Source organism: Ruditapes philippinarum, unplaced genomic scaffold, assembly GCF_026571515.1.
Source record: "Ruditapes philippinarum isolate M1 unplaced genomic scaffold, ASM2657151v2 ctg4925_1_1_1_1, whole genome shotgun sequence".
In the NCBI taxonomy this organism is placed as follows: Eukaryota; Metazoa; Mollusca; class Bivalvia; order Venerida; family Veneridae; genus Ruditapes; species Ruditapes philippinarum.
The window spans coordinates 70107-88373 of NW_026855087.1; the positions used below are offsets into that span (position 1 = coordinate 70107).

Here is an 18267-nt window from a genome sequence, read left to right on the forward strand (position 1 = left end):
CCGCAAATACACATGACAAAGATAATTCTTTTAGCTATTCTATCACTGAATTGTTATCTTAAGGGCATATAAAATAATTGCTAAATATGAAGTTCAAATCTTGCAAAAAATTCTTATCTTTAAAACATTTGAAACAGTTTATTATCTCTTTACCCAACAATTTATGGCAAAACTGAGTCAATTATAAGTCACTGAATGAGTAATTCTGTCTGCCATCCTTATAAAGTTTACCTTTTATAAGAAGATAATTTAAATTAAAATATATAAATTATAAAACATAATTTAACTAAAAATTTCAGAATTCAAAAAGTTTTAATCATTACAAGCCAAATGTAAAGATGATGTTGTTATAAAGTTTTCATTTTAAGCAATTTTTTTGATCCGATAATATAAGCGAAAACTCAATTGTTAAAAAGCATCGTAGCACAAATCTGTAGAAATTATATGAAGATTTGTATCTATTATTTTATTAAGACTTTGAACTCAGTTAGTGTATTTTAATACACCTGTTAAAATCGATTAATTCTTGTGAGTTATAAAGTTTTTATTTGTATCAAGTTGACCTCTGGTCATATCAACTTATCTCATTGGTTTTAGACTTCTGATTGGATTTATTTTAATTAAATATTATTATTGAAATTTCCGGCTTGGGTTTTTTTTTGTTAAAACATATTAAAGTTAAAATTCTCCTCCCTTACCTAACAATCAGCTGGAGGAGAAGTCACCTCCCTAAAAATTTGGACTAGCTCCCAAACCCCTTTAAAATTCTATTTCTTCAAAACGAAAAAACATAAAACCCTTTTGGGGAGATCACAATTTAAACTATTCCCGGTTGTAGGCCCCAAATTTAAAATTTTATACTTAAATTCATCTCGAAAATTGCTTCTGACACTCTACAAAACCACCCTTAACTTTTAAGGTTTCCCTTTTTCCTTTAAATTTGTGGCAAAATTTCCCTTTGGGGGCAAAAACCCGCCCTTCTCCTTTCCCATTGCAGAGGATTTGTCCTGTCAGCTGTCTTAAAACCTAAGAAATAGATAGTTTACATGTTATTGTTTAATCAATTTTTCACTGACAGACTGATACTTGTGAGTACATAATCATTTTGTCATATAGCACTACCTGCTGACACAGTTACTGTGGACCATATAATGAAAATTATAAATTGTAACATCTGCTGCCAGCTTAAATAATGAGAACCATCAAAATTTGTAACCAAGAACATTTTTTATTAACAACCTTTAACCTTTTCCTGGCCTCAGTAGACAAAATTAGTAACAGTCAAGGTATTAAACTCCTTGATCTAATGATCTATGCAAATCTTCATGTTTAGTACCACTTGTTAATGGTAGAATTGGCGATACATGTTTACAGTATATGTAGTACAAATTCAGGGTCTTTCAAATTGGAATCTTTTTTAAAGACAAAAAAATATATCAACAGTTCAAATAGTCCTATAACAGAAGACGTTCGGTTAGTACTACGTACACTCCACCAACGTTATATTGACTCCTTTATAAGTTCCTTAAGCAAAACGTGCAGCGATTTTGAACCACTACATAAACTATTATAACTCAATAATTATACTTTATTTTTACTAAAAATACACAAAAAATATTAAATATAAACCTTTTTGCATAAATGTGCAATAAAAGAAATAAATGGCTCATCTACGAATGCAAGTATATCCAATCCAATACAATCTATTCCACTTTTACCAATATATACATTCGGCCATGTTACCTGTATATAATTACATGTGGTGTAATACAAATCCTGATATACTGTAAACAAAATTAATTTCCCTTTCTTTTTTTTTTTGTAGCACATTTATGCAGAAATGTTTAAAGCAACACACCTCCATATTCATGCTAATTTTCATGAAACTTTTGAAAATGTATTTGAATGTGTTATATTGTGAAGTAACCAAAAGGAAGCAATTTACACATTATCAATGGCACTTACAAACCATGTAAATTACCAAAAAGTGGTCAAAATATGCATAAATAGCCTTTACTGCATTAGTAATGCAGTAGAAATATAAATTGTAGTTGTAAATACTGAAAAAATCAGTCATTAATCGCACATAATATGTAAAATATTACTTGAATCTTGCAACTTATTAATTTTCCTTACATCTTAGTGTTTGATTTTAATGAAATATTTTGACTCATCTGGAGGCATGTTACTTTAAATTTATTGTCTGCATACTCTTTGACTCAAAATATTGTTTTTTTTAGTAAATTACGACAGTTTATGCTGCGCTTCAAAATCGCTGCATGTTTTGCTAAAGGAACTTATGAAGGGGTCTGTAAATAAGACGTTGCAATGTATATCTTGTTCCCATATTTTCGGGTGTCAATTCCGCTTGCAAATGACAGGTCATGCGAATGATTCGACTATCCAAAAAGCAGTCAAGTTATCGCTGACACTTGTTTCTACTAATTACTATCATTAGAATGTGTTCTAAACATATAAAACACATAACTGGAGATAAACATTCATAACAAGGTTTTTCTAATATTGTAAATTTGCAATATTTTCCCAGAAATACAAATAACAGACAAAAATTATTGTGTCGAATTTTCCAGTCCTATATCTGCCACAGTTGTTGACCTTGCAAGTTCCATTGCAGTAAGCACTTTGTTTTGTATAATGCACAACAAAAGTTTGTCGCAACATATTAATTTATGTTAAATTAAAATTCAATTAAGAGCATCTAACAGATGTTTTTTCTATTAAGAATTTTACTACCTGATTGCTAGGCAGTGTATGCTTATTTACACTTTATTATTCTTGGAAACTATTCCTCCTATCTTGAAAAAAATAATAAACAAAGTTAATATTCCTCAATAATAATAATATTATAATAATAAGTCATGCCATAACTTTCCAGACATCCGGGAAAGTCCAGGAAATAAGGTGTCTGTCCAGGAGATAATTTATGTCCTAATAAAAAAAAAATCTAAAATGATATACTTTGTAGCCAGAAATTTTACATTTTTAAAAAATCTTATTGTCAAGTTTTTATTTACTATTCTAGAATGCTTATAACGAACAATTATCCCCATACAGCATTGCAATATACAGTAACTGGTGACACTAATCCTTTAATTGATAAATTTATGTGCCCCTTCCAACAAACAATTATTGGCAATAATTTTGATCAATTAAAAGATTAATTGTTAACCCCCTGTGGCTTCTTGAGCACAGGTGTCTTACACTGTAATTAACAACTAGCCATCATAAATTTAATCCGCCTGCAGGCAGTTATTAGTGGTCAAACACCATGAAAATTGCTGCTAAATATGAGGTGATGAAATCTACAGGATTCAGCTAATGTTTCAGGTAAACGACATGACTAATTGTTCTTACTTAAAATAGCTTTATTCTATTCTATGACTGATAGAATTTATGATGCCATAATACTTTAAAAAAGATAGAAACACTGTTAATAATTATTGACATTTTGTCTTGTTTATGTTGTCAGAAAATTTGCAAGTTGTAAATACCGGTAATATAGGTTGTATGCCACTATGTAAATTCTATAAACAATACGGTTGCTGATCAATGCCCCACCTCCAAATGAAAAGTGTCCCGGAAATGAGCCTAAAAATTATGGCATGTATGTTTTAAGCATATTCTCAAACATGGAGCTAATATACAGCCATATTGAATTCCCGGAGGTACATTGACAAAAAAGACGAATCATTTTCTACTTTTATAAGAAGCAATAGTTATTTATTCTTAAACATACAATACACACTTTTCCATACAAATATTTCTCCGATGAAAATCCATGTTGGCAATGTAAACATTAATTCAAGGATATCGCCAAAGTTTAACGAGAGCGCGAAAATCGGAGACTAGTGGGAAAACCCGATTATCACGGAAGTGCGCAAAGGATTGTGGGTCTGAAACTGACTATCATCTGTTTTCAGAGCTTCCTATCCGTTGTATATATATCTGTGTCTCAACTACACAGCAACAAAAAAAAGAAAAAAAACAAAAAGAATCTTCGCCAAGAATTCAACACCAGGCTTTACTGGTTGGGGACCACCAAAACAGGACAACCACCAAACCCGGACAGCCCAAAGATGCTTAATTAAGTATTTTCTCTGTTCAGTGGTTGTCAGTCACTTATTTATCAACAATAAATGCATGTTTCTTTTAAAATTAAGTAAATAAATTTATTTCAATCTCCGTAAATGGTAATATTTTAATGTCTATTCCAAGAATGTTGACGTTGAAATTTGGGGGTCAAGAAAGCAATGCCTGACCTCATATACCAGCTATTATCATTTGCAGAGTGAATAATAGAATATCCAAAACTTCAGCATTTGTTGCGTCGTAGTACTAACGAAAACTATGTTCAAAAATATAAATTTATGGATCACTTACCTCTTCACGTAAGAATTTAAAATGTGGTATCGTAACTGTGTTTTCTTCTATGAAATTAAGATATTTTCACCTTATATGAAACCTTTTACCAGAAAACGATTTTACTTGTCCAAGATCTAAGATTTAAAACATCATGTATCAGAAAATATTTTCCAAACAAAAAAGTGTTACAAATGGCCTTTCTATTCAAAGGGGAGTAACTATTCTTGTATTTGTATGACTCCACGAAATGAGCATTTTCGGGAAAAGAAATAAAAAGATGAAACGATGGTGTCAATAAATAATGTCGATAAAAACTTAAATCAAACAATATATAAGATACAAATATAGATAAGTACAAAATTGTCTCGTTATTTTTGTTTGAACGACAAACATTGCAAGAGAGACAACTACAACAATAAGATTTTACAAATATTCAGTTATTATGTACCTTTTATAAAATGATGTACAGCAGAATCACCGTGGATGAACAAGTTTTGTCACGTGACCACAAATGCAAACGTCGATTTGTGATTTTGGCATACACGGACCCGATTTCAGGTAATCATTTGCAGATATCTTTTTTTCCACTGCGAACACAAAAATAAGACATAGACCGTAGGACCCGGCGTAAATTAAGCTTTTATTTTATGTGAGTAGTCATTACTAGACTTAAGTAGTTTTTTAGAACACTTCGACACAAATTTTCTTTTTTGCAAGGCAAACGCCGATAGCTTTTTATCTTTTCTGATATTTTTTGTTCACTAAAAACCCATGTAGAGGGAAAATAATAGAAGATATATTTTTTACAAGAAATTCTCGTCCCTAACTTATTAATAATTCCATTGGCATGGTTATATTCGATATAAACACATGTTTTTTCACTTAGTGTCGATTTTGCAAACGTCGTTTGATCATGAGAAATATGCAAACGTCGGTTGGTCATTTGAAATATATACAAGCGCCCGTTGATGTCTTTTTGAACGCTGGACTATATTGTGTTTGCTTAATTAAATTTAGTTTGTTTTTTATTTCAGATGGCGAAGAGGAAGTCAAAACTTGCGTTGCATCGCCCAAAACGCAAACATAAATCTTATCAAGTTGGACATTTTCACACCGGCGAAGATTTTTCCCCCAAGCCATCATCACTGAAAAAGCGTAAATTTTCACCAAGAAAATCACCGTTCGCACAAACATACCGTTCACCTTTATATAAAAGTAAACGCCTCGGACGAAAACTCACGCCAAAGCCAACACCAAATTCAAATAGAACGTAAACTTTCACCACTGCAGCCATCATTGAGGTCTCCACTTTATATTGCCGAAAACCCTTCAGCCACGGTGAATTTATATGTGAACGGCCTGAAGAAAACCATATTATTCTAAATTAGGGCTTGTATACTTAACGACTTGAACTGTTGTTTAACACAAATGTAAATAGTCCTGGAGCTTACTATAAGCATGTATATTTATAATGAATCAAAGGGCTGCAAGTTCTGTGGTATTTTCTGATCTTTGCAATCTAAATCGTACTGTATATCTGTATGTATTTTCCTGTCTAAGTTTATTTTTATGTATTATAATCAATTTTGCACGGCACCAGAGTTTTATACATAGTTGCATCAAAATATCATTTATGTTAATTTTTTACGACAGCTACACTTTATCCTTGCTTACACACCTCCTCTATTGTTTGTTACAGGTCTATATTTTTCGGATAGACCTGTTTAAACAAAAGAAAGTCCGTTATGATGTCTATCTTTTGCACGTGCACAGGTCTGTTCTAGTCAGACAAACCCGGTCATGAAATACACGTGAAAAAATAGACCTGCCTATGCGCAGACAAAGAAAACATGAAATGCAATCAAATATTAAAACTCTTTTAACTAAGAAATTATTCTAGCATCCCTATATTCAATCTTTGAATAAAAAAATGGGTAGCATATCAAAGTTAGGACACATTTAACATTTATTTAATCGCGTCATTTTTAAAGTAATAGTTATTCTGTAATTAAGTTCATAATATAACAAAATGGACGCTTCAAGTTCATATCTATGAAACTATATAGCAGAAATCACAGCATACTCATTACGATTTAAAATGTTTATAAAGTTATAATTGATTTAGTTTAAAAACATTTTATGATGAACGATCATATTTATTCCAGAACACTTTATAATCTGCTACATAAGATATAGTTTCGGTTCATGTATCTTACACTTGCCAACAATATACATATGTAAGTCTTTCGTGTCTGCTAGGTATCCACACATTGCCCTTCGGACAGTTGCCCCCCTCGAAAGTGTGCCCCCTTTTTGCAGTGGCGGTCATTTGCCCCCTCTTATCTTTGGAAGGGGCGGACATTTGCCCCCCCCTCCCTGTTCAAAAATATATTTTATTGTTGAATTGTTTGCTACCATAATTCATCGCCTATTGTGGAAATTTCATGGTGCTTAAATACACAAAAACTCGCGCAAATTTGTGAAAGTCAAAATAGCATCCATAAACAAATAATACTAAAAAATCTATGCACAAATGACAAGTGACAAATCACAAGGGAAAAGAGGGGGCAAACATCCGGAGGGCAACTGTCCGGGGCAAATGTCCTAGAATCTGCATTGTCTGATACGAAATACTGTCAACATTCATTCTTTAACACACCTTCTATTACAGTCTGTTTACTTTATTATTGTATATATTTCAAATGACCAACCGACGTTTGCATATTTCTCATGATCAAACGACGTTTGCAAAATCGACACAAAGTGAAAAAACATGTGTTTATATCGAATATAACCATGCCAATGGAATTATTAATAAGTTAGGGACGAGAATTTCTTGTAAAAAGATATATCTTTTATTATTTTCCCTCTACATGGGTTTTTAGTGAACAAAAAAGATTAGAAAAGATAAAAGCTATCGGCGTTTGCCTTGCAAAAAGAAAATTTGTGTCGAAGTGTTCTAAAAAACTACTTAAGTCTAGTAATGACTACTCACATAAAATAAAAGCTTAATTTACGCCGGGTCCTACGGTCTATGTCTTATTTTTGTGTTCGCAGTGGAAAAAAAGATATCTGCAAATGATTACCTGAAATCGGGTCTGTGTATGCCAAAATCACAAATCGACGTTTGCATTTGTGGTCACGTGACAAAACTTGTTCATCCACGGTGAGAATACAGCAGCAGCAACACAAAATTCATTTGGGATTTAGCGTGGATAAGGGTACTGGCCAAGATGTAATATAAAGCTTGTTGTATTTCTATATAGGCCTATATTTTGGTTAAATACAACACGTTCTGGGACAACACTCCGTTTCAAAGCCTGTAAATGTTTATTTATACTTAGTATATTTTTGAACTGATTATTTTCTGTAATAATAGGCCTGATTATATTTTTTTAACAAACTACCTTTTCATATTCTTATTCTTACAGTACTCAGTTGCATCTCTGTTTGAATGTCTAATATGTATTTTATATTTAGTTCCAGATATTTCAAGCATACTTTTTTACCCCTGTCCTTGTATAAATCCATCCTAAATTTATATACCCATTGCATGCATCAGATTCTTATTGCTTTTTGTGATAAAAACAAAGACATATACACAGGAAAAACTTACCCATCAAACAGGTAATTAACGTCGTTGTATACCAAAGTAAATCAATTTTAAATTGTTTGGTATCGTGCCTTGTACAAGTAACTTAAACATAAGTTTCTCTCTTAAACATCATATTAATCAATTATTCATCCACGCGTCACAAGGACAGTAGAACGATCGATATTATTCATGATTATACCGCAGATTATAATGATTGTTTTGAAAAGTAACTAATAAACGTAAAATAACAAATAACTTTGAAATGCTTTAACATGTTATGCATCCAAAAATAATCATAATTTTTAAGTATAAGTCAAGCCCAAAGTCATGTATACATTCAAGATTTCTGCATACAACAGTGTTCACAATTTGTTCCAAATTTATATTCTGTCCGCATTTCTCCAAATGAACACAACATGTAAGCTACAAGGTTGATATATCAGGTTTATTTTTATTTTCGAAGCAAAGGATTTATTATATAGTTATCTCTTCCTTTATATTAATTCATAAATGAAATGGTAATAATGACATGAAAAGTCAAGGTTGATTATTTGAATTAAAAATTTATCATCACTTGCAAAATTATATAATACTGTAAATATGTAATTTTTTTTATGTAGTTTTGGTACGATGTATTTTGAAATTCTTGCTATTAAACGTATCACGTTTCATAGTTCGATGATGCGTGTTTTCTATTTATAAACTTTCATTAGTAATCAAGCGTGAGAGAAGTACACATTATAGCTACTTACATACATGTACATGTACACGTACAAGGTTAGAAATAAGACCGACTTTGTAGTACTAAGGTCATGATAATTTAGGTATGTAAATTTTGTTAAACAGGTGATTTGTACTGTTTAATGATAATTATTGATGTTATATCATCCTAACTTTATGTCACATTATTTCACCTTAAAATGCGGTTAACATATGTTGTATAAAAGATATATATAGTTGTTAGGGTTATCCTTGTATCAAAGTCCAACTCGTATCTATTTTAAATTGTGTTGATCAAAAAGATTTCAAATTGTTTATGAGAATGTGACATGCGTATTAATAGAATAGCTGTCATCCTAAAATTAGTATAAATCATTAAACATAGCCTTGTTTAAAGGGAAATAAGTTTGGATTTTATACTTCACATGACAATTATGATGGAGGATACAGTTATGCGGAAAAGAAAACATGTTAAAAAGTTAAATTGTGAAAATGATAGTTCGAATAAATCTAAATCAGAAGGACTGTTATTAGAACCGTCACGTGATAGGTGTTATTCATCGACATCTTCTAGCGAGTTCGACAGTGGCGTTGATGATGTCAGACCACATAAACCGAAGAGAAGTCTTTCAGAATATGCCAAGAAGCGGAAGGTATTTCGATTTTATTTTCACTTTCTTTCCTTGTTAAAACGTAGTCTTAAGTCAAATAATATTGTTTTATTATCTAATATTATGAGGTTATTATACATTGTTGACTTTTTTTGCTGTCAAACCTATATTGCACGAAACGAGGCGAATTGATAATACTGAATCCGAAAATAATTTCTGTAAGAACAAAACGTAGTTTAAACGCTTAAAAAATCATGGATTATATTGTATAAGGTGTAAAATAAATTCGTTTATTTAAAGTTAAAATTACTACTGCCAACATGTAGGCCAACATACAATCATATCATTTCGATAATTGTAAGGTTTTATTTTGGTTCGAAAAATAATCACATTTTGAGTATTTAATTTATATCTTTTAGAGGCCTTTGGTTAGACGGAATTCCGCACCAGAGAACCACAGCACATTTTCGGATATTCTTTCCGGCTCCCGTCGCATGGTTACAAGTGCTGAAGATTTTGTAAAACATGTCATTGAAGCCGGATGGAATCTTGTACATCATCACCACCTTCCAGACTGGTTACAGGACAATGAATATCTGTTGTTCGGACATAGACTTCCGCTTAATTCGTTCCGAGCATGTTTTAAATCTGTATTCCAGATCCATACAGAAACAGGAAACATTTGGACACATCTACTTGGTAAAATGGTTTTCAAATATATAATTTACTTGTTGAAGTATACTACATAAAACATTATAGTTGAAGTAAAAATAAACTTTTTCGGTTTACAGTTTATATTCAAAATACATACATGTATTTCTTTACATGTTCATTTTTTCAATGCTGAATAAACAATGGTTTTCGTATTTCGTAGAAGTATTCCTTTAATACCAAAAGCAATACAAAAGATCATACCATGTCAATATTTTTCTTTATTTTTTCATTTTGTTTTATCTTTTGTGAGTATGAAGCATTCATTTCAAATTTTTATATTCTGCATTTTTATTCATATATGGAATCACAACACCGAAAGACGCAGCCATGCTCATATAATTGCATGTTAAACAAGAATTTAAATAGTTAATGTGTTGAAAACGAAAGCTTGGGCTATAATTTGGACAACACTGTTTAACACCGATTTGTCCTAGTGCATATAAAGGATAAAGGGTTCAAGACTAAAAAACAATGTATGTTGGTTACTGAAAAATGCCTAAAACAATGATTATGTCTTCTATTAAAGAACTAAAACAATATGCAAATTGCAAATTTATTTATGTTGTGACACATAGGACATATCTATACAAGAAAGACAAGAAAGAAATGCTTATAACGATATTTAACTAATATCATTTTTCAATAAAAAGTACATGTTTTGCCATGTAAATGTATAGCTACTTTATTTATTATAGGTATGATAGCGTTTATAAGTATAGCAGCCTATACTCTCAGCAGTAGATACATTGACTGGATGTGGCAGGACATCACCGTTCATAGTATATTCTTTGGAGGAGCCATTTTATGCCTTACCTTCTCCTGGGTCTTTCATACAGTGTTTTGCCATTCTGAAAATGTCAATAGATTGTTTAGCAAGTAAGTTTGTAAAATGTTTGGAATGGGTAATAAGGAATATTATAAACCAAACATATTCTTGGTGCAAAGCAAAACATTTCTGCTTGATGCAAATTCATTTTGTTTTTTATAAATAATGAGGCGATGTAATGTGAATGTAATGTTATTCATAGACATAAATTGAATTACAGTTGCAAATACTTGAAACAATTTGTTCTTTGAAAACATTTGGATAAAACGACATGAAATGAAGTACAAAGAGACATGTTATTAATTTTCGTGTAATAGTCTCATAAATATAACATGAACGATTTTACATGCATTAGTTAGTTTGACTGTATCTTAATTAACAATATGGTACACTTTGCAGTAAAGATCAGAACACTCAGATTCAATAATATTACTTGTAGTCTCAAATCATCTTATTAAAGATATTTGATCTTGATTAAAATAAAAAAGATCGTGAATTGAAATGGTTTCAAACTCTTATTTTGATTAGATATAAATTTATTATTAGAGTAGAACACAAATAAGACCTGTGTGAAATGAATAGATTTCTTTTTGGACATATATTATGTTTGTTTTGGGTAATTCAACTTTTCATAACAAGTCAGGTACTCTAGTACCTGTCGTGTCAATTGAAGTGTTATTCTTCCTTCTCATGAGTAAGAAGAACTATGCAATGTTGAAACTCACTAAGACATGAAACAATAAACTACGTCTAGAAGTGTAAAACATTAAGAATGTATGGGCTGCACCATCTTGATATTTGGAAGTTTTACTTAAAGTTGAGACATAGTCAAAGTAACTAGTGTCAGTGCCAGTGTTGGAACAGATTTGCTTTTATCGATTCTGTAGCAAACACCACTAAACTTTTAAGGTTTTGTATGTCATATTGTAAACCAAAACATTACGGCTTCTGTATGACTTTTTGCACAAAAATTGTCTTTAACAGCAATAATTCAGCAGTTGTACATTAGTGTTTAAGAGCAAAGTTGCATTTAATACCGGTGTTTTAATGGTTTCGTTCAAACACCTGCTTACTTTTCTGTATTTTATTGTTTTATTTAAATTTTTAGTATTATTAAGAATAGAGAAAAAGAGAATCCCTAAAGACAAAATTGAAAATGTTGCAGGCTCGGTTTGATTGAGCCTGTTCATGGACGGTACTGGAAAGTGCAAGTTACTGTCCACGCCCCCTAGCACCGGCTTAAGCAGAATTCAACATTTATGATTTAAACACGAAAATGGTGAAATTTTGAATTTAGAAACACCCGCAAATGTGTTCATACGGCGGTTATCATGGAACCTTCAATGTGACACAGTAGTGCCATTCTATGAAAAGCGGCGTATGGTCCCCAAGTAAAAGAATGTGTTTGCCCTAAATGATTATGTTTAACACTGAATGATACTATCCTAACATTGTAAAGAAATGCAAACATGGTTTATGTTTTTTTCCAGATTGGATTATTGTGGTATAGCATTGCTTACAGTTGGATCTTTTGTGCCATTCCTTTACTATTCATTCTTCTGTCATCCTGTTGCACACATGGTTTACCTAGTGTCTATAATTATTCTGGGAACGAGCTGCATCGTTGTTTCACTGTTTGACAAATTTGCCACACCAGCATATAGACCTCTTCGAGCAGGTAATGTTATTTTGGTCCAGTAAAACAATGACATCAATGGGTATTTAAATTGCTATCTTATATCATGATGAATACATTCACAAACCAACACATTTATATTCACGATTCATGGTCGTATATATGAGACAAAAATATTTATAAATGAAAACTCAAACATGTACTGAACTATTTTAATTTTTGTTGCAAACCTCCATTTTACATAAAAATAAAGTTAATATCTGTTTTAAATAACAATGAACGTATGTCAGTTTTAAATCAATGATTTTTATGGATAATTGTTTTGTTTTATTGATTGTAAATTATCAGTGTATCTATATTTATTATATTTTCCTATGCAGGTTTATTCATTGCCCTCGGTCTGACAGGTGTTATACCAACTATACACCTGGTCAGTATTGTGGGAATATATCCAGCAATGTATGAATATGGAGTACTGCACCTTTTAACAATGGCTTTCTTGTACATAGGAGGTGCTTTAATGTACGCATTTAGAGTACCAGAAAGTATTTATCCTGGGAAGTTTGATATCTGGGTAAGTCACTGGAATGGAAAATTTTTATTCTGTAACTAATTTGAATAAATTAAGGTAAAATATGATTTTTAAACCTATCATATTTAAAGTACTATAGTTATGTTTGTACGGATTAAATTGATTTTGAAACGAAGAAACAATATGTTATATGGACAGAAGGCATTTGAATAAAATTATAGCAGTAGGAATATAATGAAAAAAAAATAACAACACTCTCAAAAAAAACAAACAACAAAAACAACAACAACAACAACAAAACAACAACAGAAATATCAGTTGTATGGCTAATATACATAAACATTGACTTCCTTAATTTGATTGACATGAAATACGTAATTGCTAATCTTTCTCATGGAAGCCCTAACATTAAACTCAAAAGTTTGGTCAATATTTTACGATAGAAACATTTTGGTATCTAAAACCTTTCTGTTAATTACCTGTTTGATTCATCTGTACGGAATATTAACGTTTTTAATTTTTGTTTCAGTTTCACAGTCACCAGATATTCCACTTGTGTGTAATCGCTGCTGCATTGGTTCATTTTAGAGGATTGCAATTAATCTCTAATACCAGACATAATCTTACAGAATGCGGAGTTCATTAACGGCTGTTGTTTTAGATAAACATGAATGATGCTCCGTATATCAACGGTTTTAACATAGGCGACAGCTAATGTTGTATAAAAGACATATACATGTAGTTCAGAATTCAGATAGGTGAAACATGTCTGTCTGATATTTATCAACATTAACTTTGACACTAAAATGAGCTAATTTACTGACTTTTGCACGTGTCAGATGAAATGCAAAGCACACTGTCAAATGAACCTATACAAGAGAAAGAACGTTCAAGTCACTTTACATTTAGACAGTCTTGGGTTTATGATATTACCACTGGTCCTAATCTTTTGATGGCCTTCTTCCATATTTGTATATATCCATGAAAAATGAAATGAGAGCTTATTGTGTTGGAGAAAAAAACTGCTGTGTACTGAAAAATACAGTGAGGTGAGCTCGGTTTGTGAGCATGCTTTTAGAACTTAGGTCGATCTATTCCCCGTCCAATTTGAGACGTACAAACTGGCACATATCGCTTCCTTTACTTGGCTTTCAGTGTTAATGGGGAGAGACGGAATCTTTATTCTTCCCATGTTTAAGTTCATTGTTAATTTACGTTGACTTGACCGCATACAATCAACTTATTTCGTTTCGCCTTTAGAATATCTCTAGTTTGACTACTATAGTATAAATTTTGCATCAAGAGGAAACTTTATTTCACTATAATAAGGGAACCAATCTATTACATATACCATGACAAATAAAAATAGTGTATAAAGTTTATGTCAATAAAGCAGTTTCATGACATAACTTTATACTAGTACATCCTCTAAACATTAATTCCATTTTGCTTAACTGCTTTCTGATTTGATCATTAGAATTCAAATTATATACAAGTAATGGACAAACGAATTAGCTATGGTATAATAAGTTGTAATAAAATTATATCATCTTGTTTAGAGTTTAGTTTACGTTTCACTATAACAAAATCAATCGAAGTCTTCAAAATTTTAAATAATTTAAAAATTAAAAATGCTAATTTCATGTTATGATTTATTGTGATGCATTGACAGTTAGGTTTCTCTATTACGAATTATTGAATGAACATCATTGCAAAGAAAATTGAAATTGCTATAAATTGCACTAATTTGTCTACAAAAATATATCTTAACATGCACGGAATACTAGTCGTCAAGTTAGACTGCGCGTCCTTGCACAACTCTTTTTTATTAATTGTTTTATTTAGTGTTTGTTATATATGATATATCTGACTATCCTTTTGCGATTATTGAAATGTTTTTGCTCATAATGAAATGATTTATGTGAATAAATATAGATGAATTTTTGTTTGTTTGACAAGAATATAAACACATGTGCCCATTGACAAAACCAGAACAATGAATATGATTTATTTCTGCAATTTAGGTATATGTACAAAAAAAAACACACACACACAAAAAACATCTTTTATTTTATGCTTTTCAGTGGATTACTGATTTATCCGTGAAAATTATATTTGATAATTTCACAGTGAAAATTATCAAAATATAATTTCACACTTTTCAATGACGAAACTACTTTTTTTAGATTTTTCCCATGTGGTACCTCAATTTTATTTTTGGTAACAATTCTGACAATGTCAGGCTGTTTAAAGAAAACGCAAAGCTGAAATTGATAATCAACTTAATTGTCAAAAGTAATAAAAAGAAGAAAACTTACTTCTATTCATTCAAATTCCAATCACCAAATTTCATCTCTAAATTTTTTGTTTCATTTTTACAGTCCTTCCACATGCAAACTGCCCTTGATGACATTTGGGCACATTAAAGTATCCTACGAGCAATAACTGCCGTATGCTTTAAGAAAAATTGAAAAGCAATGACAGCTATCACCTCGTAGAAAAATTAAACCACCTAGCGTTCCGAGCAAGTTCCAACTTCCAAGTTTTCCATTTTCATAGCTGCTTTTTTTCATGTTTTCACATCTGTCAACACTTATTTTTTGTCTGTTTCAATCCTCAAATATGTTTTCTTTCTTTTAAAAAGGCGTATGACTAACAAATCTAAATGATATCCCTCTGAATCAAACACAATTATTTTCCTCCCGTGAAATACACAACTTTAAAAAATGGCTGCCGCTTACATTTAACAAAGCCAGGTCTAATATAAATACGCAGTAAGTGACAGAAATATGGATGGATGGTTGGAATTTTTCTCCTACAAGAATTGTTTGTTTTTATTATTAAAACAAGCGATCATTCATATTTTTTTAACAAAATAAATAATATCACTGTCATTTAACGTTGATTGTCGGACTTATTTTACAGCTCAAGACTTCTTGTTTTTAATGAGAAATTCCGACTAAATGGGGCTCTCAATGGGGAAAACAGATTTTAATATTTACGTTAATATTATGGAAATCTCGTTTTAACTTGTTTTTTTAGCATAAAATAAAAAGAAAATTTGTTTGTTTGTTGTGTAAGATTTAATTTTATTTCATCTCGTGAACTTTAAAAACAGTATTCTCACTCGTGGCTACGCCACTCGTGAGAATACTGTTTTAAAAGCCCACTCGATGAAATAAAATTTCATCTTACACACAAACAAACAAATATCCTCTATATCATGTGCAAATATTTAAATGACAAGAAAATAATCCAGGAATAATTTTGAGATTTAAACTGCACTTTAAGTAGTGCAATGATTATTTTTCCTTCTTTTTATTTTATTAAACTAAATATATATGTACAACAAATGGTTTGACAAAAAAAAAATAAAAGCCACTTTATTATCCTTTTCTTTGAACTGATATATATGAGAAAGGTGGCATTATTGTGTTCCTTTCCTAATGGTGTTAATGGAAACTGGGAGACAGACGTCCAAAATTTGAAGTAATTATATCACGTCAATATCTACACAGTTTGTTACAGTAGAGTAGTCCAAAGAGATATCTAGGTTGTAACATTTCATATGATTATATTATTTCTTTAAAAAACATTCGTCTATCCGTCTGTCTTTTATATGATAACTTCTACAGATTGTCCACCCTTTGCTCCACTATATCAAAAGTTGTTATTTTCAAAATGTTGATAAAATGTTATAAAGAATAATAATTTTGATTGTGATATTTTTTGTGTACATGTTATTGAATGCTTTCGTTTCACTTATAGATTGCTGAAATTGAATAAATAACAAAATATGTATATTATTATGTGGATACTTTCGGTCCTGTACGTAACACGTTATTACTCTAAGTTAAGTGAAAGTAGGATGTTTGGAAACTATAATATTATAATAATCAAGACCTTTTTCTGAAGTTTCTTTTTCAGTTTCTGAATAAAAATCTGGAAACAAAGTGATCCCTCGGAAGCATTAATCACAACAAAATTACAAGAGAATTGCAGACTCGGTTTGATTGAGTCTGTACATGAGGGATAATGAATACGTGCAACATCCATCACGCCCCCCTAGCACCGACTTGAGCGGTACTCAATTCTCAACACTTAGTAGTGCTGGCATCATAAGTTTGTTTTCATTACTTTCTTTACAATGGGAAGAAATGACGATTATGTTTGTCACAAAAATACTCTTTTCGACTTTTTTTCTATTTTCCTTGCCGTAGTTTTAATAGCCTCCGTTTAGAAGTAACGTGCCAATTTCTATGGTAACGTGAAGTTTGTGAAGGCAGTAATTTGAGCGTAGCAGGAAGAGAACTTTGTTACATTGTTTTGATTTAGGGGCTATAACTAAATAAATGATAAACGGGGATAAAGTGACAAAACAAGGCGTTTAAATAACGGTCTTGAATTTATTAGTCCCCTACCGGTTTACCGGAGGGGAATTTAGGTTTACCCTCCGTCCGTCTGTCCGTCCGTCCGTCTGTCCGTCCGTCCGTCTGTCAGTCCGTCAGTCCGTCCGTCCACAAAACTGGATCCCGCGATAACTTGAAAAGTACTGAAAATATTTTTATGAAACTTGGTATATAGATAGATGGCAGTATGGAGATTATGCACGTTTTTTTCTTTTGTTCCTATGTTGAAAATTCTGGTTGCTATGGCAACAAATAGGCTGAAAATATGGCAAATTTTACACATAAACTGGATCCAGTGATAACGCAAAAAGTACTGGAAATATTTTTATGAATCTTGACATATGGGTAGATGACAGTCTTGAGATAATGCACGTCTTTTTCTTTTCTTCCTATGTTGAAAATTCTGGTTGCTATGGCAACACATATACTGAAAAGTTGGCAAATTTTACACATTAACTGAATCCAGTGATAACTCAAAAAGTACTGGAAATATTTTAATGAAACTTGACATATGGGTAGATAGCAGTCTTGAGATTATGCATGTCTTATCTGTTCTTCCTATTTTGATAAAATATCAGTTGCCTTGGCAACAAATAGGCTTAAAACATGGCAAATATAACAATATTTGTGTTTAGTCAAAAAGAGCTGAAAATTTTTATGAAATTGCATCTTTAATTCAAGAGTTATCTCCTCTTTAAGAATTTTGCTTTTAAAATGTTATATTTTGGTAACAGGGATGTTTCAAATATTAACTTTAGAGTGTCCTCAGTCTGTCTGTCTGTCTGTCTGTCTGTTCATAAAAAACTGTTTCCTGTGATCACTTTTAAAGAACTTTTCCAAC

The 18267-nt window shown here is 31.3% G+C and overlaps 1 protein-coding gene across 1 annotated transcript; it reads left to right on the plus strand.

Annotated features, from left to right (window-relative positions):
- The first annotated feature begins 8876 nt into the window (after positions 1-8876).
- LOC132742060 (adiponectin receptor protein 1-like) lies at positions 8877-14961 on the plus strand. The gene is made up of 6 exons (XM_060730346.1): positions 8877-9351; positions 9729-10008; positions 10719-10899; positions 12340-12527; positions 12866-13059; positions 13547-14961. The coding sequence occupies exons 1-6, from the start codon at positions 9124-9126 to the stop codon at positions 13661-13663; spliced, it is 1188 nt and encodes a 395-aa protein (XP_060586329.1). The 5' UTR covers positions 8877-9123; the 3' UTR covers positions 13664-14961.
- The last annotated feature ends 3306 nt before the right edge of the window (positions 14962-18267 follow it).

Coding starts and splice junctions, on each gene's coding strand:
- LOC132742060 (XM_060730346.1), top strand. CDS start 9,124: ATGACAATTATGATGGAGGATACAGTTATGCGGAAAAGAAAACATGTT. Junction 10,900..12,339: donor GTCAATAGATTGTTTAGCAA/GTAAGTTTGTAA, acceptor GTTTTTTTCCAG/ATTGGATTATTGTGGTATAG. Junction 12,528..12,865: donor ATATAGACCTCTTCGAGCAG/GTAATGTTATTT, acceptor TTTCCTATGCAG/GTTTATTCATTGCCCTCGGT.